Source organism: Numenius arquata, chromosome 1 (genome assembly GCF_964106895.1).
Source record: "Numenius arquata chromosome 1, bNumArq3.hap1.1, whole genome shotgun sequence".
In the NCBI taxonomy this organism is placed as follows: domain Eukaryota; kingdom Metazoa; phylum Chordata; class Aves; order Charadriiformes; family Scolopacidae; genus Numenius; species Numenius arquata.
The window spans coordinates 71,550,262-71,577,195 of record NC_133576.1 but is presented as its reverse complement, the minus strand read 5'-3'; the positions used below and the strand labels follow the sequence as shown (position 1 = coordinate 71,577,195).

Here is a 26,934-nt window from a genome sequence, read left to right as displayed (position 1 = left end):
GTTTGGGAAGGGTACCTTGTCAAATAACTCTTGATTATTGAATTTACCTCCACAATTATGAGTGAGTATCCTAGACTGTAAAGGGGGTAAATACCAACAGATTGTATTATTTGAGAAACAGTATGTGATTGTGTAATTAAGGGCAGGAATATAATACCATATGCACAAGGGGCAGGGTTAATTTCAGTGTTTCCTGACTAACCAAGGGCATTATGGTGTAACCCTAATGTTCTCCGGATGGCTATCATTTATATGGAGTTCACAGATATGCTGATGGATATTTGGTTAAAATTCACCCATCATACTCTCTGACACAGTAATTAAAACCACCATGTTAGCTGCCAATAAAAATATTTTTGTGATTTGGTAATTATTCTAAACCTCATAGTCCCAGCTCCCCTACCTCCCCCCCTCCCCCGCCCTTGTTTTCTTCCTGTTCTATAATGTATAAAGCTAATCTTGATGATGGAAAAATAAATAAGTAGCAGGGGAGGCTGGAAAGCTTCCAATCCCAAAAGCTCCTGAAATGGAAGCAACATCCAATCTGGCCCACCACATCTTCTAGGTGGGCACTCCTTTCCTGCCTTTTAGTGATGCTTTCAGTATTCGTAACAGCTGTGGAATTATGAGCAAGAAGAAACCAACATGCAGTCTTTATTTTTCCCCATCAGTCCCAAACTATTCTGCATTGAGTTACAAAGTGAAAACCAACACACTCTCAGATGGATTTAATTTCAACTTGGGCCCAATGCCAGACAAAGTTTCCCTATTGTTAAAACTCCACCCCATCTTTTCCATACCATGCATACAGTCCCATCCTCACCCATCTTCCAAACATACACACACACACAGAACGAGCCATTCCTACAATACAGAACCAAATCCATCTCCTCTGCTGTCTTAAATAGGTTCATTGCTTTCCCTGGGATAACTAGTAGGTAAATTGGATTTGGTCTATAATGCAGATTTTTAATATTTGGGAAAATGAAGGCTATAGAAAACACACATTTTCATGTCCTAGATATTGTCTTCATAATAAACCTTTTTTAATAAAAAAAATCATTTTACACAACCAGGAAAATGTTTGTTGGAGGAGCCAATTATTCCAATCAAAAATAAAAGGGTTAAACTTGATTAAAATATTATTGCTATAATTCAACGTACAATTTTGGCATTACTTCAGCTAGCGGTTTAACTATGGCATATTGGCTTATAGAATCACGCAACAAATATGGATTTCAGAATACAGAAGTATACAGCTTTCAGATGCATAAAGAAAAGAGAAACGTGTAACAGAAAAAGTTAAGCTTTCACGTGTATGGACTAGCACCAGGTCGCTGTTCACGGCAATTGTCTTCTCTCTCGTCCTCTTCCCATGGATGCTGCATGAACAACTGCACTCTATTTTTATAAAGTGCAGACATGTTTGCTTGTATTAAAGCTAAGGCAAGCAGTGGAAAACAGGAGAGGAGGTAGATTGAATTACTGTGTTTAAATATTTGTTTTCCCCTCCACCTTGTACCATTCTCCACAAGCAGAAGCACATGATAAATGTTAAAAGACAAATGTATAAAATGCTGATTTGGCCCACTTGATGTTGGGCTCTTGGTTGCAGAAATATTTGTTTTCCTCTGTTTGCAAAACTGCAAAAATGCTGCTAATAGTACTATATGGAGAACAGTGGGTGTACTTCCTAAAAAATCAAACGCAACTAGTTGGGACTACAGGTGGTTTCTTCCTGTATTGAGTTTTGTGTCCTCTACCCTTAAAGAAGTAACAGAAGAACTTCCAGAAGTCTGCCTGCACACTTAAGATTGCCATAACGGTAATAATGTATAAAACTGTGTTCCAGTTTACTATTGTCCTGAAGTTTCACTAGGATTCCTGTATTCCCTTCAGCAGTGTATGACTAGTCTGAGTGTAAATAAATGGCACGCCCTACCAACAAGAACAGCATTCCTGCTAATAAAGCAAAAAATACTCCTATAGGAGCCAGCATAAAAGACCAGCCATAACGTACATAAACAGCAAAGTCTGGGCAATCCACTTGTTTCATATACGTGTAGTTTTCCAGATCAGCCATCGCCTGGACCCAGATGACATACATCACGACTACCAGAGAAAACAAGACACCTGGAAAAGAAACACCAGATTTTAACAACAGAGTGTGAGACAAGCGCTGGGTGCATTTGCTGTCACACCTTGAAACCCATCAATGCTTGAGGCGCCATCTGCAAGGCACAGGCAGGTGTTTTTTGCCTTTGGCTTCCTCTAACAAGCACTATCTCCATCTTGCTTCTGATTTGCACTGAAAGGCACATATAGTCCCAAGAAAAAAAAGTATATGTTGGCTTTTGTTAGGCAGATCGAAACACAGGTGTGTTTAGGGACAAAATTCAGGTAGGTATTTACTGGTTTGAATTCAGGGGCCAAGGGAGGGTGAAGGAGGCTGGATGGGACAGGGCAACCTGCAAAAAGATATCTACTTTTGCTTCCCAAGTTCTGACATTGTTTCTATCCCAGTCTTTTGGATGAGATATGAAAAGGGGAAAGGGGTGGGAAATCTTTCTATTATCTTCATCTCTCTACATTGGCTTATTTTTTCTCATGAAAAGGACTCTTTTTGGCACATGCTACCTTCAGAGTATTCTACTCAAGTATTTTGCAGACAAAATCAGATGTATTTAATTCAAAATCCTCTACATTAGAAAAGAAGTTCCTGATATAGGAGCAAAACGCACCAATAATGAAATAATAGCTATGAAGCAGGATATTAGTATTAGCCTCAGATTGGATACCACAGTTTCCTGGAATTAATCCACCACATAATTCACAGCCTTTTCCCAGCCACTCCTCTGAAAGGCCTTTGGATTGTTTACACATGATAGTAATAGGAGCACATGTCCTTACAAACTTTGTTAATCTCTTTGTTACTATACACCAGAAGGAGATATAAGAAGAAAGTGCTTTCCAAAGTATCAATTGCACTCCTAATATTTCATTTCACTTTAGAGGAATGTGGACACTTGAGAAATGCAAGCCTGCAGCACAGATGCTCCAGCAGAAGACTTGCTAGAAAACTGAGGGCACAAGTCTGAATTTTTTGCATGCTCCAGCATGTACCCACTTGCTCCCTGAGCTCCAGTTGTCACAGCACAGTCACAGCAGCGGACATTCCAACATTAAAATCTTTGGGGGACACCACCCCATCATGTTTTTATCTCAGGATGTTTAGGTGCCTCCTTAAAACCAGAAGGCAATGTATACTCCTGGGAATACTTACTGCCAAACTTGAGTTTTCAGGCTGTAGAGCAGCAGAGTATAAGTCAAAGGTATTTGTGGTCTCTTCCCCGTCCTCCTAAATACTTACAATGCAACCTTGAACAAACGTGACACTTGTGGCAAAACCCACCAATATCCTGTGTAAGCACCCATGGATCGGCATTTGCTTCCAGACTCACCTGTCCTGGCAATCTTTCATGGTTACCTTTCCCCATCCCCACCCTGAGATGCTGCCTCACCACCTCCTTTCCCTGCCCTTTCTACCCTCTTCCCAGGGAGCAGCTCTTGTCATCACTTCCTCATTTGCTTGAGGCACAATCAGACAGGTTAGCTGCAGCAGTTTAAATTGGTGATCTGGTGACATTCTTGTTGGTGCTTTATTGTCAACATGTAATAGCTTTACATGCTGAACATCTGACAGGTGAGAGCTCACAACTCAATGTTTGTGAGCACTATCTTTTGAAGCCCAGCAAAAAATGAGACGAAGTAGTTAACCTGAGGCATAATCAAAATGTGACTGAAAATCCCAAAGGATCTGCAATTTTTACGAGGCTGAAAGAAAGTAGAAAAACTAAATAAAGGAGGTGGCAGACACATTTCCTGCCTATGTAATATACTTCCAGGATTACATGTTTTGCTAGGGCTCAAACTCCTAACAAAGTTTAAAAAAACCCCCAACACTCAACTCTAAAAGGCATAAATTCAATTTTGAAAGTATTTTACCTAAGTAAAACTCAATTTTGATGGAATTTAGGGCTGTTATTGTATTAAACATACAACTGGTGAAACAATCAGAGAAAAGGATCACCTTAGGGCCAGACATAAAGAATGAGAAATTAAATTGAAGACTCGCCAAATATAAGTCAAATTGACCAGAAGATTCCTAAAACAGAACATCTAATGATAACAGATAATGTAGGCAACACAGGAAAACTAGAACCAAACAGGGGCAGAAACTTTTGATGCAAAAAGTAAAAAGATTCAGGGCCAAATTCATAAATGAAGCTACTAGAGACATGGAGTTTGTTCAAGATTCAAAAACTTCAACAACAAAAAAATTCTAGCCCAGGTAACAAAAAGATTTGGAAAGATATCTTCATAACATGGCAAAATCCATATGAACATTGGAATTTACTTCTTCAAATGGTTGTGCCTGTGAATTTTGAAATGTTTGTAGTCTTCTATTTATTCTCTACTTCAAGGCAAACTTAGTCCAAAACAATAATAATTACAAAAAGTAGTGATGCATATTCCCTTACTGTAGCAGCAGGTAAGTATAACCAGGCCTTGCACATCTGGAATGCTTTTGACCTCTGGCACCCTGGGCAGACACAAAGCTACATAGCCCAGTTATTCAGAAGCATCTGCCATTAAAACAAGACTCCGTCACAGGCGCTTTAATTTCAAAATGGTCAACACTTGCTCCTTGGGCAGTCTGAAATAACACCTTCTAGTTGGTTAAACTAGAGCCAACTCCATGTAGGAGCAAAACAGCAAGCCAATACTGCCAGTGAGTGGTAAAACAACATCAGGGAAGTAGAAATCCATCAGGTGATCTCACAGCGAGCTGCTAATACCTCTGTGTGGCAAATTGTCAGGTATAGAAATTTGCTAAAGAAATGTATGTCAAGCAGAGATAAATGTCCTCCTTTAAAAGTGAAGAAAATAGAAAGGGAGAATATGTAAACCCTCAGTTAATTAAGGCACTAAAAGAGGTTTAATGGTTCTCACTATCCGCTAATGAAGGCTAATTCATAGGTATATTGCTTCCTATGTTCAAGAAATGTCTTGAACAGGAGAATCAGGCTAAGTAAAAATTGACCGTATCCTCTTGACTCCAACAGCATTTCATTTGTTAGTCCTCCTTTTGTCTAATTTTCACAGTTATGATTTCATGGGAGTTAAGCACTTACACAGGAGTTTACTGACGGTCCTGAATGTTAGAAATGGTATCAGAGAAAAAGGAAAACGGAAGCATTTCTTAGCAGGTAGACCCTCTGTTTTGTCCATTTGGTCTTGTTTCCTAAGATGTTCCAGTACATTAGAAGCAGTGGTGAGAGCAGGGAAGCAGACTTTGTACTTCTATTATCACTAATGCATCTATTTAAAATGTTTGATGTTTAGGGCCAGAGGCATTAGTTCCTTCCTATCCATTAAGCACTTCAGGTTGTGCTTAAATTTAAGCACATGTAGAAGTTTCTTGGACTTAAATGTTTTTTCCTCCTGGCATCCACACTGATTGCATCAAAATACCTGATTCAAAGGCAAGTATGAGCTTAATGAATGGTTACTAGAGCTTAAATACTCATCTGGTTGATAGATTCCAAAAGACTACTGCTTCTTTCCAGATTATATTATTTCATGTCTGTTTACATTGTTTTATTTTAACAAAATGGAGGGATGTTAACAGTTCAAGAAAGGTTTGAAGAAAAAGCAGTATCAAGAACAGTTTACAAACAATTTGTTCAGCGGACTGAGCTGCATGTAAAAATCAGACCCACATAACGTGTGAAGTATTTTTTCACTGAATTTCACTGAATTTTTTAGAGTTGGAAGGGACTATAAAGATCATCTAGTCCAACTCCCCTGCTGAAGCAGGATTGCCCAGAGCATATTAGAGCATGTTACTCAGGATTCCATCCAGGCGGGTCTTGAAAATCTCCAAAGAAGGGGACTCCACAACCTCCCTGGGCAGCCTGTTCCAGTGCTCTGTCACCCTCACTGTGAAGAAGTTTTTTCTCATATTTGAGTGGACCCTCCTATGTTCCAACTTGTGCCCGTTGCCCCTTGTCCTCTCACTGGCAACCACTGAAAAGAGTCTGGCTCCCTCCTCCTTCAACCCACCCTTTAGATACTTATAAGCATTGATAAGGTCTCCCCTCAGCCTTCTCTTCTCCAGGATAAAGAGTCCCAGCTCTCTCAGCCTTTCTTCATAAGGGAGATGCTCCAATCCTTGAATCATCCTCGTTGCCCTTCTCTGGACTCTTTCCAGTAGTTCCCTATCCCTCTTGAATTGGGGAGCCCAGAACCGGACGCAGTATTCCAGTTGTGGCCTCACCAGTGCAGAGTAGAGGGGGAGAATGACTTCCCTCGACCTACTAGCCACACTTTTCCCTATGCAGCCCAGGATTCCATTGGCCTTCCTGGCCACAAGAGCACACTGCTTGCTCATTGTCATTTCGCTGTCTACCAGGACCCCCAGATCTTTCCCTTCAGAACTTGATTCCAGCAGGTCCACACCTAACCTGTATTGGTGCCTAACATTCTTCTTCCCCAGGTGCAGGACCCTACACTTTTCCCTGTTGAACCTCATGAGGTTCTTCCTTGCCCAGCTCTCCAGCCTGTCCAGGTCTTGCTGGATGGCAGCACGGCCCTCCGGGGTGTCAGCCACCCCTCCCAGTTTGGTATCATCAGCAAACTTGCTGAGGATACACTCGGTCCCCTCGTCAAGGTCGCTGATTAATATGTTAAACAGGACTGGACCAAGTATTGACCCCTGGGGGACACCACTGGTTACAGGCCTCCAGCTTGAACCTGCTCCATTAATCATTACCCTTTGGGTCCCGTCACACAGCCAGTTCTCAATCCACCTCACTGTCCCCTCATCCAGCCCACACTTCCTTAGTTTCCCAATGAGGATACTACGGGAGACTGTGTCAAAAGCCTTGCTGAAGTCAAGGTAGATGACATCTGCTGCCCTCCCCTCATCCAACCAACCAGTTATAGCATCGTAGAAAGCTATCAGATTGGCCAAACATGATTTACTCTTGGTAAACCCATGTTGCCCACTTCCAATAACCCCCAGCTCTTCAACTTGTTTGGAGATGACATCTAGAATGAGTCTCTACATTACCTTCCCAGGGATGGAGGTGAGACTAACTGGTCTGTAGTTCCCAGGGTCCTCCTTCTTGCCCTTTTTGAAGACTGGAGTGATGTTGGCCTTCCTCCAGTCTTCAGGCACCTCTCCTGTTCTCCATGACCTTTCAAAGATGATAGAGAGTGACCCAGCGATAACATCTGCCAGCTCTCTCAGCACTCGTGGGTGCATCCCATCAGGGCCCATGGACTTATGAATGTCCAGTTTGGCCAAGTGGTCCCAAACCTGGTCCTCCTCTACTGGAGGGAAAACTTCCTCTCTCCATACCCTCCCCCTTGCCTCCAAGGCCAGAGATTCACGAGGGACAGCCTTAGCAATGAAGACTGAAGAAAAGAAGGCATTCAGCAACTCTGCTTTCTCCGTGTCTTCCACCACTAGTGTGACCATCTCATTCATCAGTGGGCCCACATTATCCCTAATCTTCCTTTTACTGTTTACATACCAAAAAAAACCCTTTTTGTTATTCTTAACTGTAGTGGCCAAGATGAGCTCGGCTTGAGCCTTGGCCCTTCTAATTTTCCCCCTGCATATCTTCACCGCTTCCTGGTATTTCTCCTTGCCTGCCAGGCCCCTTTTCCAAAGATCATAAACCTTCTTTTTGTTCCTGAGCTCCAGCCAAAGCTCTCTATTTAGCCAGGCTGGTCTTCTTCCCTTCCTGCTTGTTTTTTGGGATTTGGGTATGGCTCTTTCCTGGGCTTTTAAGAGTGCCTCCTTGAAGTACGACCAGCCTTCCTGGGCACCTTTGCCCTTCAGGACTGTCTCCCAAGGGACACTTTCAACCATGCTCCTGAAGAGGCCAAAGTCTGCCCTTCGGAAGTCCAAGGTGGCAGTTTTGCTGGGCCCCCTCCTTGCTTCAGCAAGAATTGAAAATTGTATCATTTCATGATCACTCTGTCCAAGACGACCTCCAACGTTTACATCCCCCACAAGACCTTCTGAGTTAACTATCAGCAGGTCCAGTAGGGCACTTTCCCTAGTCGGTTCCCTCACCAGCTGCGTTAGGAAGTTGTCTTCCATGCACTCCAAGAATCTCCAGGACTGTTGCCTCTCTGCTGTGTTATATTTCCAGCAGATATCTGGGAAGTTGAAGTCCCCCCTGAGTACAAGGGGGAGTGATCGTGAGGCCTCTGCCAGCTGCTTATAGAATATTTCGTCTGCCTTTATATCCTTTTTACAGGCCACAAGATATTAATTTGGTCTATACATTATGAACTGTAATAGTTATGTCAAGTAACAGCCAGCACTTTATATGGTGTTTATAAAAATACAGATCAAAAGCTGGCTTTATGTCCATTTTGTAAAAAGAAAAACAACTACTCTGATATTCAGAGGTTCTAAGTGTCCAAGCTTTGCTCTTGACTCCAGCTTTCAAAGGTGTTTTGCTCTGCAAAGCCAAGGCAGATTTGCTTAACACATACCATTAGCAGAGTTGCTAATAAGTACAGGTCTTCTGCCTCTCCACCCTTCTATTTTGTACATACATCTGCACTATTTCTGCAACATTCTGCTTTGGATATTTATACCCAGTCGGTGAAGTATCATTCACTGGAGTGTACTTAAACAAAAGGAAAGGCATTGGACTGAAGGCAATACAAAATCGTACTAAGCAACTGTCTATCTTGGTCTGCTCAGGTGTTTTAAATTAGCTCCTATCACTGCAAAAATCTCACTGCCTCAATTTATACGTTGGGAATACAGTATTTTTGAAGAAAAATCATATATTGCAAAAAGCTTAAAATGAGGATATTTCTTTGCATCACCCCCAATCACAAGATTTGGACTTGATTTCGAAGAATCGAGTACAGTCACTAGAATACTATTAAGTCAGAACCATCATCAGAGTCCATGTAAAACTAAAGAGAGGACAGAATTTGAATCTTTACTGCTGGAGAGTGTTTTCTTAGATAAATTTTATGCTGTTTGTGGAAGAAAATGGGGAGAATTCCTCCATTTATATAACTACACTACTGCTTTTCCATCCTACTGTATCCATGAGCTTGCCTCCCTAGCTTGTATCCTTCCTTCAGAATTAGTCATGCCAGTAAGAGCTGAGAAGCATCCATTACAAGTGTAATAGGAATGCCTGTTCATTATGGAGGAGAATATACTAAAAGGAATATATATTTATTCTGGGAAATCTGTTCCTGCAGTCTTGCACTATCTATTGTGAATGTCATGAACTCTCATAGCCAAGCTCCAAAGCAAAATTACTGAGGTTGAAAAAAAACTCCGCAATTTCATGAAGCAAATATTTTTAGGAACAATGTGTGCTATGATGTATTTCTACATTTTTGGCATTTAGACCTTTTGCATAGTGTGCGGGTGTCCATTTGCCCTTGCCTTTTAGTGAATATAAAATAAAACAGCAGTTGCATGAATCATGAATGATGGGGGAAATTATTCCTAGAACATGAAATATGTCTGAGAGAGATTAAGACAAATAAGTAGTTCCCTCCTCCTCCTTTTTCTTTCTTTTTTTCCATTTTGCATTTTTTTAAGAACACACATGTTTGATACACAGCTCTGTGCAGTGTGATAAGACATGGACTTCTCTGAGGTCACTCTTTTCTGTCTTTCGCATTTATTCTTTTGAATTTCTTTCAAACAAATACTTGTGCATATTGCAGAGGAGAAAGAATACAGAACCTTTAGAAATGTCTGTGAATTCAAGAAGCAGTTTGCTGGCCTTTAGTACTTATTCTTCCCACGTAGAAATGCCTTTCACTTGTCAATGGTGAATAGCTGTTTATGGCATGAATCTTTTACTATGCAGACACGAAGAAAACAGGTGTTGGAAAGAATGATGTGAGCTTTTTACTTGTGCCTCGAAGTTTAGAACTCTTATTCTCACTTGAGGAAAACTTGTATGTGTGTGTATATATTTTTTTTTCAATTACATTTTTCTGTCCTTGTCCTTATTACAGATTCTACCACCTACCTTGGCCTCTTGTGACCTCTATTTACAAAGTATGGTTGACATTCCACTCTGAGGTGCATGCAGGGGATCCCACTTCAGAGCTATGGGAGTTGACACATATCTCTGAAGACAGATTTTTGCCCTCACATAGGAGCTAGAATTAAAATACTAGCTTTTTACAGTCTTTTGGCAGGAAGCAGAAGTCATATTGTACTTCCAATCTTGCTTCTTTCACAAGGGTGTGATTCTGTAATGCTCTGTGCACATCCTGGGGACTTGCTTCTTTGATATCAGTACAAGAGGACAGTTTTCATCACCACCCAGACAGCAACAGGCCCAAGGTAATTATGGACTTTATTGAAGGCTGCTTTAAGTGATTATTTTATGGCAGTTTTCCCTTCTTTTCCTATGACCTTTGAAGCAACTTACATTTTTCACTACTGTAGCTGCTCCTGGTACATCCTCTGATATTGTAGACACGAGGGTGAGGCTAAAAAGACAGTGCTTAATCACTGACTGTCATATCATTGAATTGATATGTACTTTTCCCCCACAGGTGTAGCCTCTGTAGCTTCACCTGCAGCCTCAGGTAGTTAATGCGGTTACAAAGCTTAATAGGGAAAGCCGCTAGCCAATAAGCTGCCACCAGTACTAATAATTGTGTGTGTCTCTCTAGGTGTGGTAGTTCAGCTGCACCACTCAGTAAGAGAAGTGGGCAGCCTTTCTTAAAGACCAGGATGAAGAAAAAGCAGGTGTGTGATTCCACCACAGATCAGACATCAGAATTCTTTTGCTGCTATTCTGGAAATATGCGACACTGTGGAAAGACTTCTGAAGCTCTTTTGACCGCTGGAGATCCTTTGCAGTTTGTCTGCGAGGGCACCAGTGATGCTGGCAGAGAGTCCTTGAGTGAGTAATTACAGGGCTCTGAGGGTGAAAGGTAAGGGCATGGTGGCCCAGATGATGATGGTCTCAAACCTGCTGCCCAAAGGATAAAAACTGTACAAAAGTTGGTATATGCTATGCATCAGCTTGTATCTTTGCAACTAGTGCCACAAGCAGGTCTTTGGCTTCTGTGACCACAAGACCCTCTTTGAGATATGAATCCTGAGATCCATCAGACAGGGTGGGGAAAGAGCAACAAGCTCAGTAACTTTGTGGGGAGATCCAAGCAATGACCGTCGGCAGATGGAGGTCAAAGCCTCCAGATAAGTAGGGGGAAGAAAATGGAGAGTATATGCATGGGACAGAGCAATGAGAGAGGCTCGTACGCTTCCACTGAGAAAGCAGCACAACTGAAAGCCCATCTCAAATGCATGTACATAAATGAACTCAGTTTTGGAATAACACAGAAGGAATTGAAGTTCATGCAGTCACTGGATGATGGATGAGGCCACTTCAGCTGCAGACATGGTGAGACAGCTTCCTTGATTGGAATGCTTTGCTGGATAGATGCAGACTCTTTAAGAAAAGGCAGTTAAGATGGGTGGGATGGCTGTAGTCTGTACAGAGAAATATCTTGAATGGGCAGAGATCTTCTAAGTAACAGGAGCTTATGGGTTAAAATCAACAAGGTGGACAAAAAGGGTGTGGTCATGGTGAGCATCTGCTACAGGCCACCCAATCAAGAAGTGGACTGGAAAAATTGGTAAGACTTCTGGTTCTCACGTGGGACTCGGCCACCCCAGTGTCTTCTAGAAGGGTAACATTGCAGAGAGCAAGCAAACTAGGAGGTAGGTAGCTAGACTGCATCAAGGATAACTTTTTGAAACAGCTGTGGAACAGACCAACTAATGGAAGAGCTTTGCTGGACATGCTACTCACAAATAAGGAAAAACTGTTAGCTGTGGTTATAATGGCCACGAAATGGCAAAGTTTAGTATCCTAGGAGGATGCCCAAAGAGGTTGTGGAGTCTCCTTCTCTGGAGATACTCCAAACCCGCCTGGATGCATTCCTGTCCAGCCTGCTCTAGGTGAACCTGCTTTGGCAGGGGGGTTGGACTAGATTTCCAAAGGTCCCTTCCAACCCCTAACACTCTGTGATTTTGTGAATATGGAAAGTGAGAAGGAGATTAAAGACTCAGCACTTCAGAAGAACAGACTTCAGCCTGTTTGGGGCACTGGTAGACAGGATCCCAAAGTAAGGCTACCCTGAAGGACAAAGGGGCCCAAAAGAACTGGTTGTTCCTCATATGCAATTTCCTTAGAGCATAAGAATGGTCCTTTTCAGTGTGCTAGAATTCAAGGAGATCTGGCAGAAATGAAAGTTAACCTCATACAGCACTGCATTAGCGAGAACAGAGTCATCAGGTTTGAAAATACTATTATTTCTCTTTACTCAGCGCTTGTGACATCATCTCCGGAAAACCATGTCCAGTTTGAGGCCCCCTGATGAAACAGAGATACAGATAAACTGAGGTGATGACCACCAAGATGGTTAGGGGGATAGAGGACAAGGAGAGTCTGAGTGACCTGGTGAGTTTTAGTCTAGAGAAGAGAACACTCTTCATCTTTCTTAATGGAGTTATAGAGAAGATGGGGATAGACGCTTCGGAAACCTGCACACTGAAAGGATGAGACACAATGGTTACAAGCTGCAGCAAGGACAATTTCAGGTGGATGCAAGGAAAAAAAAAACCCAACCATTTTTCACAAATAAGTTGGTCAAATTGGGACAAGTGCCAAAAGACACTGTGGAATGTCAGTTATCAGAGATTTTAAAAACTTGACTGGATAAGGCTCTGAGCTGCCTGATCTAACTTTGAAGACAGCCCTGCTCTGAATGGGAGGTCAGACTTGACTGCCACAACAGGTCTTTTCCAACCTAAATTTATTTTGTGTCACTCAGGATCTCTGTTTAGGCTCCTTCCATAGGTCCCTCCAAAAGGCAAGTCTATCTGCCTTAGCACAGATAAGGTGAAGTGTCCCTCAGATGGCTGAGCAGTTGTCATGAATCCCATTCCCAATAATATCTTCAGCTGCTTTCTGAACCCTAAGATGGCACAGCAGATCATGCTACAAGCTGTTCTCTTCAGTTGAGGCAGAGCTTTTATCTGCTACCTAATTTGTCAGTTAAGGTTGCAAAAGGATACAGATACTTCAGTCCAATAATAGGTATTAAAATTGCTTCATCTAGCATTTTTCTTTAAGGATATGTAATTAGGAAAATGACTGACCTTCCTACCTTCTTTCAAACTTCCACAGAACAACCACCTTGTCTAACCTCTTTCTCAGAAGCCTACTATTCTCTCCAGTGTAACAGCTACTTGAACTCTGTGGTAAGACAGCATCCAGACCCCTTTAAAACAATATATATAATTCTGTTTTTTTCTTCAAATCACTATGCTGGTTTCTGTCTTACAAGAACTCCAACTTCACCTATGATCTAAGTCACTTTACAACTTTTCATTTTCCCGTTAGGTGTGTATCTAAATGCATGCACACCCTGGCTGCATCCTAATCCCTTCCAACCCAAAGCACTCTATGAACACAATAGAGCACACCACCCTGCCTTCTAGAGGCAGGCTAAACCACTCCTCTTCTGCACTAGGTTCGACCTTATCTCACTCTGCCCTCAAGTTTATCCCAGATTTAAGATATTAACTATCGTGAGGAATTCCTATTGGGAGAGAAGGAGAGAGAGCAATTTTATGCTGTCATACCTTTGGGTCTGAGAATCCCTCTTACTCTCCATTTAACATGATGGGCCATCGATCAGTAACACCACAGGAAACTGAGGTGTTGCCCCGAACATTCCACAGGACATCATTAGTTTTGGCTACTGACAACGCGAAGTATTTACAAGCTCTGCTTATGTCAGTATGGTCACTCCCAGCAACATGATTTTAATTCATCATATAATTAAACCCTGACCTTGGCTACGGGAGTACTTGTGAGAAGAGCTGAGAGCAACACACTTTTTTTTAAATGTTTTTGCCGGTGATCTGAAGTGTTGGATAGGATAATGATATTTACAATAAGGACCTTCCCCAAGAAGCCTGCCCTACTGGTGGGACTGGGAGGAGATGCAGAAGAGCTTGGTCAGGAACTGTGTACAAGCTGAATGGCTCCAGAGTCCTATATTCTGCTGCCACCACTATGTGGCAAATCATAGGAAGATTTTGCTGAATATCTTTGCCTTTCAAAAACAACAATGGTAATAGTAAAAATAACACAGCTCTTCTCTGAAGCCCTGATTGAAAACAGTCCTGAAGTTGAAAGATACCATAAATATAGAAAGTAAAAAGTCAGGATTTCCCTTGCAGAACATCTACTCTATAGGGACAAAGGGTGAGAGGGGCAAAGAGACAGGCCCAAGGTCACACACTGCGATAATAAAGCTCACTTAACTTCACACACCTAAAAAAATAGTCTCTCTAGATTCCCTCAGTAAAGGAAAGAGAGGTGTAGGGCTCGTCTCATAGCACATTCATCTGATCCAGTTAGGCCCCTCTTTCCGGATGAAATGAATCCCCAGCTGGGAGAACTTCTTACATACCCAGTTTTTACTGCCAATGAATGTTATTGCCACTTACAAGCCTCCTGGGGAAGCCAATGGAGACTAGCACAGACTTGGGGATCTAACTTTCTCCTGCCTAAATGAGGGCAGAAAAACTGACCCAGAGTGGAGAACACACGTCGCTTCAGACCTCTGCCAATTGGTTCCTGGTGTCTTTCAAGTGCTCTTTTCCTCTCTAACAGCCTCTGCTACTTCATAGTGACAGCTGAGTTTTTTACAGATTACAAATGTGGAAAAAGAACAGAACTCACAGGGGCTCTTACCCTGAAAATTAGTGACAAAAAGCATTGAAATATCTTAGGATTTCCATCAGACTATGAATATTTTTTTATGTCTTTTAAAAGCGTGGAGGAGTAATTCTCAAGGGATCAAATGCAAGTATGCAGGAGTTTTTTCAGCAAAAAAATATTATAAAATACTTCTCACACTTCACTGAGGGTCCTTTAAAAGCGAATAATGATCACTAGCTGCGTATGAAGAGCTGAGAGGTGAAGTGGGGTCAGCAGGTCAGTAAAAGAAACAGAAAGAGAGCCCAGGCCTTTTGGTTCTGACACGAGTGGCTCTACCCTGGAACACAATATGGCTCTCACAGGACTGCCTCTCATCAGGCTTTACACAAAGGAGAACAGTGATTGAGCATATACTATCATTTACATCCTACACAACTGTATCTTACACACCAGTGTGACATCTTCCCAGACTTTTCAAGGTTAACCGAACAGCATCCCAGAGAGCTGCCCGTATCAGCTGAATCCTGGGAGGGTGCATCCTCCATAGTACATGTGGGTTATGAGGAAGGAGGGAATTCAGTTATTTGTTATCTTTAATTCACAGAGGTTTAGAGCTCCCACTTACTCATATGTGACAACTATTTTGTGTACTCCAATCACATCCAAAACATTTCTCCTACATTGGTCATGCGAATGTGACCTGTCTTCCAACTTCTTTAGAGCCTACTCTAATCATCTTTCATGTCACTGATAAGAAAACCAAACCCTCCTTAGTTAAAGCCCTTGAGAATCCTATAAGGCAGGATCCCTAAATATGCACTCTTTTTTCTGCTAAAAAAAGTAGATTGAAATTGCAGTGTAATTCCATGATTTGTCCTGGATTTTTTTTATCTTAATCCAAAAGTAGCTTTTTGAATAGCTTCATGACTAATAACTGTGGAAAGAATTGTCTCCAAGGCAGGTACTCCACAAGCCAAAGGATAGAAGCATATGCTTTTTTCTTTCTTTTAACCATGATTAATATAATTTTTGGTCAAGGAAAATGGAAGAAATACCTCATCCTTTCTCTTCTTTAATTGACTAAACAAACAATATACCCACCAGCAATGATGAAAAAGCCTCCTCCTGCTTTGTACAGAATGTGGCTGGCAAAAGGAGCTGCACAGATGACGAAGAAACTAGCCATCACAATAGTAAGCACTCCCAGGAGCATAAGAACTGTCCAGAAACCTCGATAAACTGGAGAAAGGAAGAAGGAAAAAAACAATATAACGCTTTTTAGAACTTAAACAAGTGACATACTTGGCTAACAAAGATTTTTCTCTTCCCCTTCTCTTTTCATTTGCCTTATTAACAAATGAAACATTCATTCTATTGTGCATATAAGTTATATATCATGTGGACCAAATTAGGTTTGAACGCCAGTCCTTATCTGATGATCATGGAAAATAGGTTGTACGTTACCAGGAATGAAATCCGTCTGCTTAGTATTTAGCAGTAACTTGTAAGATAGCAACTTGGCCAAATTTATGCTCTTTAGAAAATGGTACACCAAAGCTGTAGCAACGATTCTTTGGGATAAATGACTGGACTGACAGGATACAATTGTTTTAGGAGAAGCTGAGAGTTGTAACATCTTGACATTCTTAGTGCTCAGACCAAATCAACAATAGCAATCTTTAAGTTCTCTACAATTTAGAACTGGATAATTCTCCTTACATATAGCCATATTTAATAGATGGAAATTTAAAGCAGGAGGGGGGAGAAACTAAAAAAAAATGTAAAACGAGTTTCTGAAAAACATTCAAGTATTTTAAACCAGCCTATTCCTGCTCTAAAGGTCTTTGTATTTTATTAAATTTTAAATGTGATGTTTCAGAAGCCCCTGTTAGACAGTGCCAAGCAGTGCTGAATTAATGGATGCAGCTGGTGATAAATGAGCCGAGAGTTTTGTGACATACTCTGGCCAAAAGAGTCTTTCTAACAATTGTTTTTTAGCTGGTTAATTGCACATCCATTTAACAAAGTCATCATTTTACAAATGCTACAAGAGTGACATAAATTTCTCCCATGAATTTAAAAATTGGTACATTAACACAACCCATTAGTAAAATTATGAGTTGCAAAGATCTCCATCGTCAGATCTGAAAATCTTGAAGCACTGACAATTCAGTCAGTGAAAAACATTTCCACCCAACTGAGGGAAAGCATATAAGCCAGCTGGCAAGTCAGGAGAAGTGAGTCACAAAAGAAACTGCCACTTATCATTTGACAGCACCTACTTACTGTTATGGCAAAACACAACCAAGCAACTATTATACTGGTTCACATCCTGAAAGTTTCAAATTCATACAGCTTTTTAGAGCCAGCTATTCTGGAATAATTCAGGTTTGGTTTCATCTGATATCCGAAGGTGCACATCCTCCAACACATTATCAGCTCATGCTTCCCGCTAATGTGTTCCAAAAAATCTATAGTTTTTAACCTTAAATGTATTAGCTAGATCATGTTCAACACATCATATTAGCCACACTTTTAAAACAATATCCTTTTTAATCCAGGTAAACATTCAGAGACATAATTTTCCGCTGCACTGATCAGCAGACTTGGGCATAGGAAAGATGAATGTGGCTGAAAGTAGCTGGCAGAAGGGTTAAAACTGTGTTTTGGTTCATATCCAATACAAGTCTTCTCTCCACATAAACAAAAAAATATGGAAATGGTAGGTAAGAAATAAGGCTGTGGCTCAGCAAAGCAGTTAAGTGTGTATTCTCCTTTAAGTACTCTACCTCTTATGGGATTTAGGCACCTGTTTAAAGCTAAACACATAGTTAAATGATCCACTTAATGCAAATAGACAGCGAATGGAGACCTAGAAAGGTAAATCTCCCAAGTCCTTCAGTCTTGGGTCTCTGAAGCAATTTCATATTATTTTACTCATGGGGCTACTTTGCTAAGCTTCATCGCAGTCCCCAAGTCCATGGGACATTACTTCCTCATTTAAAACCTAATACCTCTAAATCAGTCTATAACCACCCAACTCTTTTACATGGATGGCCCAAGGTACTTCAAAGTCATGCTACATAATAGGACACACTGGCCAAAATGGACCTTGAAAAAGCTTTCTTCTTTCTCAGGTCAGTCACCTAAGTCACACAGCAGTGTTTCTATTTTCTGAATGGATGAGGACACAAGCCTCTCCAGCATTACAAAATTAGTATACAATTTCATTATCTACTCTTCATACAGGAAGCTTTGAAGTCTGCTTTTAGTGCAATTTTACCAGAAAAGCTTGGTTTGTTCAAATATTCTGGGAAACTGAACACAAAAGGAGCACAAACATAACTGATGAAAATTTGCTTAAACCTCTCTGCAACTATAGAAGAAAAAAGCTACTTCTCTGCTCCAACAGCATAACTATTTTATGCATTATATGTGAAATACTGATTTGACCTAGGTATCACCTGAAATAAGCTTCCATTCTATTTCTCTAGAAATAATTATTTACTTTAGAGAATCATAGACAAACTCTGATGATCCTAATACTTGTTTAGCCACCTAACTCCATCATTAAACATCAATTTGAAAATAGAGTAGACAGGTAAAAGGTCTGCAATGTTCCCAAATCAGCGACTTTTCAAGTGAAGGACTACCCTCTCTAATCTGCAAGACATTAGGGTCGTTTGTGGCACAGGTCTGAGGAAACATCCTAAGAGCATTTAGACTTTTTCTTTAGTTAGGGAGTTAAAAAGCAACCATTTTTCTGCAAAGAAGGCTTCACTTATTTCATGCTCAGACCATTTTTGTTCAGATCACATTTCCCATCTTCCCTCCCTAGATGGGCAAGCTCAGTTCCTGCAGGGCTAATGATTCAAAATTACAATGCAGCCCTGCTGCTGTCATTTAGCTTAGCTGGTATCTATAGATGAACACAAAAGAGCTGGCTGAAATGAAAACCACCTAAGAATGAACTCGCTCTTCAAGTCAAAGACTTTGCTGCTCTGAGATTAAGGTGAACTATGACGGATAAAAAGCAACAGAAGATGCTGATTTGCATTATGCTTCTTTGAATCACATGAAAAGGGATGACACTGTGATCCAAGCAGGCTGTTTCAAGAAACAATGGCTTAGTAACCTAGAGAAGGTGTTAAGAGATGTTTGCACCATTTCAAGTCTCACTGAGGCAGTTCATAAGATAGCCCATGTTCTGGTTCAGATGACAAGGAGTACCCTTGCTTCAAGGCACTTCACAGGTATCTTTGACTTAGCTACCTCAAGTGCATGCATTATTCCAAGTATTTCCTACAGGAGAAGAAATAAAGTACAAGCATTACCACAGAGTCCAAGTCAAACCTATCTATCTGCAGCGATAATCTTAGATACCATTGGTCTGTGTTGCAAGAGTGCTAAGCAGAAGGTTCTGTAACTTGTCTTGGTAAGATGCCCCTTCATCAGGTACAACATTTGCCTTGGTAGTGACAGGCAGGCCTAAAAATAAAACAGTACTCAGAGGAAAACAGGAGCACACACGTTATGCTTGTCTCTGAGCTCTGCACTGTTCTGCCTGTATACCACGGGAACATTATAGCTGCAGTAAATTCCTCCAAAATTGCATGACCTGTAATTTTCCCTTGCTACTCGCATTTCTCCCTAAAGATCCTAAGTTAGATTCCTCTGCATCATTTGAAAACTAGAAGTATCTAGTTTTGAGTAAGGGACCGAATTTTGGAGAAAAAGCTGAAAATTATCAAAAGCCCCCTTTTCTGGTATAGTAGATCCCAGTATTGGTTATAAACTGAAACCACAGACTTGTATTTTAAGATGTTACTAGTGCATGATATGAAAGAGAAACAATAACGTGTTTGACAAAGCTACACAGCTGTGTCACCTGCAGTGCACGCTTGTTATGTAGTATCTGTGCACGCCTCTGAAGCTCCATAATGGGTTATCAGGAGCAGGTTAGCTAAGGACATAATGGGACACCCATCTACAACCAGAGACATTAACACCAACCTCATGAAACCATACCACATATTTTATTGCCTTTGCTGACTTCAAGTGTTTTAAAATCTCAGCCGTCAACCCATACATTTTCTCTGGCCTATAAAGAAAACCCAGCCCCTTAATATCAAATTCAATATTGAACACAAACTATTAAGCACTACAAAGCTGGAAAACTTTTTGAAGCATAGGTGAGTACAATGCTGCATAAACATTACTAAGGATAGGCAAAATGACTTGGAAAAGTTGCCTTGAATTTTCACCCACAAGCTCACATCCTAAAGTGAACCTTTCCTGTGATTTGACTGTGGGTTGTATCTTAGATTATGTCTTTTTTACCTCTCTACTTAATTTAAGAGATATCAAAATACTTTTGACAAGAGTATTTCCCCCCACAATATAAAATAGAGTGAAAAGTGAAGTGCCTGAACTGCCTTAAATCAGGAGTATCTTCTCTGCAGATAAACAGCTGTAAATGAGATCACAGATCTCAGCAGCAGCGCAGGAGACACACCTGGCAACATGATAAACCTTGCAAAACTTTTCTCAGTTTCACTCAGTACCCTTTACTATCCCTTAGTAGTAATAATCTTTTTTTTTTTTTTTTAATAGCCTTAACAGTAAAACAAATACAATATTCACAGTATGAATACATTGCTTTTTTAAATACTTCTTGCTTTATCACTGCTTGGTGGCTGGGGAGTTCTCCCTTAGTAAATGTACTGTATTACAATCTCTCATGGGCAATTATGTGACTGTATTACATGACAGCATTTTTTTGCCCTAGAAATAGGCTACTGCTAACATTTCATTGTATGATTTTTACTTTCAGAGTTCATTGCTGATATTTTGTAGATTACTTTAGGTTAATTTCAACCCAGTAACAAGCCTGCCAATAAATTTGATCACACCATTTAAGATGTAATAGTTGCTGAATAAGAATTTTGCTTCAGTCCTATAAACATTCTGTATTATTATATTAGGCACTACTGCAAATGCTGGCTATGTGCCCAGTGCTGGGCAAAATAAGATACTAATGGTCAGGAAAAAAAGTACTAGCAGCTACAAATCAGAATATTAAACTAATGTGTCGGCACAGCCCCATTAAATGTCTTCCAATTTAGCTTCAGAAGGTGCTGGGGCAATTTACAACAGTTAAGAAACTATTGTTTATTTCTAAATAAAGTTAAAAAAAAACCTCAAAAATAAAATTAATGACTTGACTAAGCGCTAGATCTTGCATGTCTTTTTCTTAGAAATAATCTCACTATAGCCAATGGGACTATTTGTATGGGTAAAGACTGCACATTTTTCAAGAACAGGCCTAGTATTGTCCTGTAGTAAAAGAGTTTCATAAAAGTGTGATAGTCCTTGAATGTCAGTGTTAAGTAATCTAATGACAGGATACCACACATTAATCTAGCTAGCAATGAATTATTATTTAAGTACTATACTATTATGTTTTCAAAATAGCTTGACAGGATAACCAATCTGATTATGATTATACAAACGTATGTTTGTTTTAGAATGCAGAGGTCACTACTCTGACACTTTTATTGTATGGGCTAATTTAAATTTTTATTCCTTGCTTGTAGTTTGTTGCACGTATGTTTGTGAATCATCATATAAATGAATGTGCTGGCAACACAATGAGGTGCTGTCCAAATCTACTCAATAGCTGCACGCTATAATAGCTGTCACTATAAACCACTGTACTGTCACAGAAAGTCACTGGAGTCAGACTTCCCCTGAGTTCATTTAGACGCCTGTTTCAGGTTAAGATAAATGGCACTGCCTGCAAATTTCTTAAGGCACGTTAATCATAAATGATGGTTAGCACAGCTTGGACCCTACCTTACATTGTAGGTAGGTGAAGTCCTCCCCACTCCACCAAGATACTTAACAAAACCAGTGAATCAACAAAACCGTTGTAACTGTGATTAAAAGATACAAAAAGCTGCAATTTCAAAGCAGTGCTATCTAACCCTTCGAAGCTAATCATGCATCTGACAGTAATGATGAAAAGAAACCTGAGACATCTAACCTCCAGCATTAGCATCACCGTAGGCTCTTTGGTCTCTACGTTTCCATCTAAGGCTATAATTCTTGACACCAAGAGCTCATAGTCTAGGTTTGCACAGCAGGATGAACCATTGGTCTAAAGCTCTGAAAATTGTACTAAAACACTAAACCTGAAGGTCTTCAATGTTTGAGTCTTTTGGGCACCATCACACAAACACCATAAAACCAACACACAGAAAGATGTAAATAAGCTAAGAGGAGATAGACTGAGCCTCCTTTGAATTCTGGCCCAGAAAATCTCTGAGCCAAATTCCTACTGATACTAAAGCCAAAGGAGTTATGTCAACAGTGAACTTGGTCCAGTCACTGCACTCAAAAATCATCCGGGAATTTATGCTCCTCAGGAAACTTATTTTTGCCTGAGCGCTTCTAACTGGATGGCAACATGGTAGTCCACCAACAAACCACACTTGTGTTTCCACTAGGGGCTGCAGTTAAATCCAAATTCCTCTGATAAAGACCCAAAATCTCTTAAGACAGTCAGTCTGTAAAAGAAGTCACGTGCTTTTGTTTGCTCAGAAAACAACAGAGCAAAAAGTTCTAAAGTTCTGTTAACAGAAAGTTAGATTTTTAGAAAAATGTCGTACATACATGTTTGATTATTTCTAATTAAGTTTAAAGCTTTTTATTCAGCTGTTTATTTTTCTATGAAAGAGCAAGTTAAGTATTTTTCAAATGACAATATTTCATCTTATCTGCTTCTAATTAAAACAGGATTTGAGGGACTCACAAAAACACAGTTTCTGTGTGGGAGTTTTATTTTTAACCCCAAAAGTGAATATGCTGAGAATCTATGAGCCATGAAAATGGTAATACTGTATCAAGAAACAGTAGCAGAACCAAAAAGAGGGACAATAACCTCAATCTTCTGGTAGCTCCCTTTTGTTCTATGTTTAGCTGATGCAAGGAATTAGATGCAGCCAACTGGATATACAAATAGTTGATGAAATCTTGTTCTTCATGAAATCAAACTGAGGGCCTTTGTCGCTGGCTTTTACAGAGAAGCATTTCCTCTACTGTGAATCAAGAAGAAGATGATAACCTTCTAGCATTTCTTAATTTAGCAACTGCAATTGCAGTGAGGTCTTAAAAACTTGTTTGCCAAATACCATGGGGAGGACTGTCAAACTAGACTAAAGGAGAAACAAGTTTTGAACTAACAGAAGAGACAATGACATAACCTTCTACATAAAAAGTTGTGAAAGATTCTTGAACAAGCATACCTGCTCTAGTAAATAACTCAGCTTGGATGCTGAAAATTAACTGGAGGCATAAAAAAAAAAACCCTCTTCACTTTTAATGAGCTCGAAAGCAATCCAACTGTATCTATTTATATAGCAGGAATGGCTCTGAATATACTCTACCTGGGCCAGCATCTCTAGTACAGTTCTGTCTATTTTTAATCTCCTAATATGAAATATAGATAGGAAAATTATATTTGAGCAGTGGTTCTTTTGGCAAACATTAACTAAAATTAATTAAACTTTTGATGATATTCCTTCTCCTTTCCTTATTCTTTGTTTGTCCACTTCTGTGTAATCATGCAATATAATTTGAAGATCCTTCGTGAATGTATGAGTGAATGGTGGAATACAAACCCTGTCTAGATTATTAGGAGCTGATGACTCTGTCACTTTCAAACGGAAAGATAAACTGTTCTAGATGTGCTTGAAGTTACAGATTAGATCTCTGAATGGCGAGGTCTGAATTCATCCTGGACAAACAGTTCATAATTTCTAGAGATTGACAGAATCATGATCAGTCCAACTTACTTTCTTGTTCAAGTCTGCAGGATAAAAATTGGATTCTGATGGCACTTCAAAGTTAGCAAAGGCATAATTACAGATTTAGGACAGGAGGAGATCACTTAAGTCACTGAGTCAGTGAGCTCAGAGATAAGAAGCATCCACACATCACGGGTTGTTTAAAAAATCATATGCAATAGGTATCAGAAGTTATTTACTTCAAATACATTTGCATAAAGCCCTTGATCTGATGAAATTTGACTAATATTTAACGTAGCTCTTAAGAGTTGTAAAAACAGAGCTTTCCAGGCATCTTGGTGTTAATACCTCAGTTTAACATAGTATTTTGAACTGTTATAGAAAATATATGTATCTAATTTTAAAAAAGCTTAGTTCACAGAATGAAACTGCCCACTGCTACAGTCTTAGGCCACATTATTCATGTATGGCACACACCGTTCAGAGTAATTTCAGTGTCTCAGCTCTCTATAGTGTCAATGGAGAGAAGATGGCACTTCCAGCAGTTGGTGTAGCATATCTGAGTTAGTTGAATAAACTTAGACTGTATCAAGACCCCTCTCCTCCTTCCTCACAAAGTAAAAATGCAATATATTTCCACATATGGTTATTTACTTAACAAAAAAAACCCCACAGTTTTATTGGAATACATGAGAAAACTTGTTTAATGCCTTGAGACCAAGGAAGTTACTTTTTATGTTAGAGAAAAAAGCACTAAAAGGGAAATGTCTCTTTTTTTTCAGAAATCAATTCCACTCTACCATCATGCTTAAAGCTAAGCATTCATTTAAGTACTTTGCAAAATAGTGGCTTAAATATGCATGTTGTAAAATTATAAGAAGTATGAAACACCCAAAACTCTATTAATTAAACTGTGTGGAGTGATAAGGCTGTTTTATACTGAAGCATCCAAATTGTTTTCTTGGAAATATAGGCATTGTATCCATTTGCAGCCAAAAAAATACTTACTAATTGCAGAGTCATAGGAGGTTGAGTTGTGTTCATCTCGGATAAGAGGAAATGGTGACAGGTAAGCATGTGTACAATTCTTAGAAGGTGACTGGTTAGCTAAAAGTGAAAGAAAGCTAAAGATTAATACTTTACTGCCTTAACAATAAAATATTTTAAGCCTGTTCTTCAAATGGCCAAATTGAGTTTCATAGGTCAAGATTCCAGGTTCTTTCCCAGGCAATAGCTTATAGTGGATTTGGTTTGGTAAAAGATACCAGCATTGTTATCCAGCCAAGGATATTCCTTAAAGGGCAACACAGATTTGTACTATGGGAATAGCAAAGCAGCCTTGCTGAAGGCACACTGCAATTTATATGCAATGCATACGTATGCTTTTATATGCATATGTACCTTTCTCCTTTCTCTTGTGAGGGTTAATTATGTCCATCTCATTATTGCATGTTGCACAAAAAAAAAAAGGAAATTACTTTTTCTCTTGTGAAAGAACAATGAAAAATATCAAGCATCTTCAGAAAGTTTACAGTTTCAACAAATATGAATTTAGTCTATGGAATCAATATCCCCAGAGAAGAGTAATTTCATCCTTTATATTAAATGCTTATAAAAACATCACCTTCTTCCTTGGAAAAGATAAAGGCTGACTATAGCTTAAACTACATTTACATTTCAGATTCCTGACCGCAGAATTCTCCAGATAAATAACAAGGGGAAATTAACTACAGTGAATATTATATTTGACACCTAAGACCAAGCAATATATTTAGCAAAATATGGCTTATTAAAGTCAAATTTGTATGATGGCACCTGCTTTTCACAAGGACTGAGGAAATCTTACAATAAGGAGAGGGAGCTCTGGACCTCAGAGGAAGGGTCAAAGACAGGAAAAGAAGTTTTACTTGACCTCTTCTTCATGGGAGATTTTGATTGTAAAATACTATCTGATCTTCCAGAATCTTGGCACATAGTGAAAGAAAGCAAAGGGTCATCTGTGAATTTAGTAGAGGAATTCTTCTGGAGATGATATGTCCTACACTATTTTGACAGTGGAATTGCCCATGCCCTCCTTAACCCACTCATAGAACTACTTGGAGAAATTCTCCAAGCAAAAATTCATGGACCATCCTAACCAGTAAGATCTTTTCCCCTATGTTACAGAAATAAAGTCTGTTTAAAAGTGGCAAGAGACTGTCCTGATAAGAATGGACTCAGGTTAACCGGGCAGCCATAACACTCACGGTGTAAGCTGATAATTAAACATGTATCATTTTGTCCCAGCATTTGCTTTAGTACAGAGTACAAAAATGTAAAGAATTTGGTTTTGGGTAGCTGAAGAACCTGATCACCAAAGAAGCCATATGAAATCCGGTGATTCATGAGACAGAAAAAAAACCCATAACAATCTTGAGAACTGCTGTAGACCATGTAAAAGGTTACTTACTATACCAGAAATTCCACATGCTGGCATTATTCTCTCCTGCACTTCCACTAAACCAGCACCTCCAGAAGAAACCTTCATGATGGAAAGTGGCCTTCTCTCCCTATGGGGATTAAAAAAATAATAAAATAATAAAGCCATTATCATACAATTTTTAAATGGCTGAAAGACTCAAGTTCAACTGAAATTAGATGGTGAGGTAGAAAACACCAACGTCATAATGAAACACAGCCTGTCTGAATATAGGTTAGCTATAGCATATCTAGACAGTCATACTTTGAAAGAATGTCACATTGCGAAAGTAGTATCACAAATTACAAATTCATTTTAGATTTGATTACAACTGGTTACAAGAGGTTTTGAAGCAAGCTTGTAAGCCTTCAGAAGGCCAAAATAAGTATATTGAGAAGTTCCTACAGAACTAAAGGCTTACAAAATAAACACATTCAAGAAACCTACACACATAATTTGCATCATAAACAAAAATGTCCATACAAACCCCAGCATCTTCAGGTGTTTTTGAACACTTTCCTGTTTCTGTAGCAAGAAGCCAGTAATCAGTTCCAAATGCCACCAAAAAAAGCAAAACCCCCAGAGCCGCAAAGAAGCCTCCAAAAAATATCCCCACACTCAATTTCATTATTGCAGTTATCTTACAAAAAAATAAATGCTTAATTACTTAAGAGGAAACAGTAAAATAAATAAAAGTATTGGGAAAGTGACTAAAAAGCTGTTTGGAGAATATAGCTCGTATCTGAAGAAGTTTCTCTTCACTTGACTTTCTGCCTGTGCCCTTCTTCCCAATGCCCTGTGAGTCAATTTGTGTCTCCTAATTTGTGTCCCATGTGGCTGACTC

General features: G+C 39.7%; 1 protein-coding gene across 4 annotated transcripts; it reads right to left on the bottom strand.

Moving 5' to 3' along the window:
• Positions 1-625: 625 nt before the first annotated feature.
• Positions 626-26,934, bottom strand: TMEM182 (transmembrane protein 182). 4 transcript variants are annotated; one of them, XM_074147546.1, is made up of 6 exons: positions 26,578-26,888; positions 26,082-26,181; positions 24,641-24,739; positions 15,927-16,064; positions 7,136-7,262; positions 645-2,133 (listed from the first exon to the last, which is right to left on the bottom strand). In XM_074147546.1, exons 1-6 carry the CDS (start codon positions 26,716-26,718, stop codon positions 2,076-2,078), a joined length of 663 nt encoding a protein of 220 aa, XP_074003647.1. In that variant the 5' UTR covers positions 26,719-26,888; the 3' UTR covers positions 645-2,075. The 4 variants fall into 4 exon arrangements, with proteins under 4 accessions (XP_074003624.1, XP_074003640.1, XP_074003632.1 ...); XM_074147523.1 differs by lacking the exon at positions 7,136-7,262 and having other exon boundaries at positions 626-2,133; positions 26,578-26,934; XM_074147539.1 differs by lacking the exon at positions 7,136-7,262 and having other exon boundaries at positions 637-2,133; positions 26,082-26,172; positions 26,578-26,718.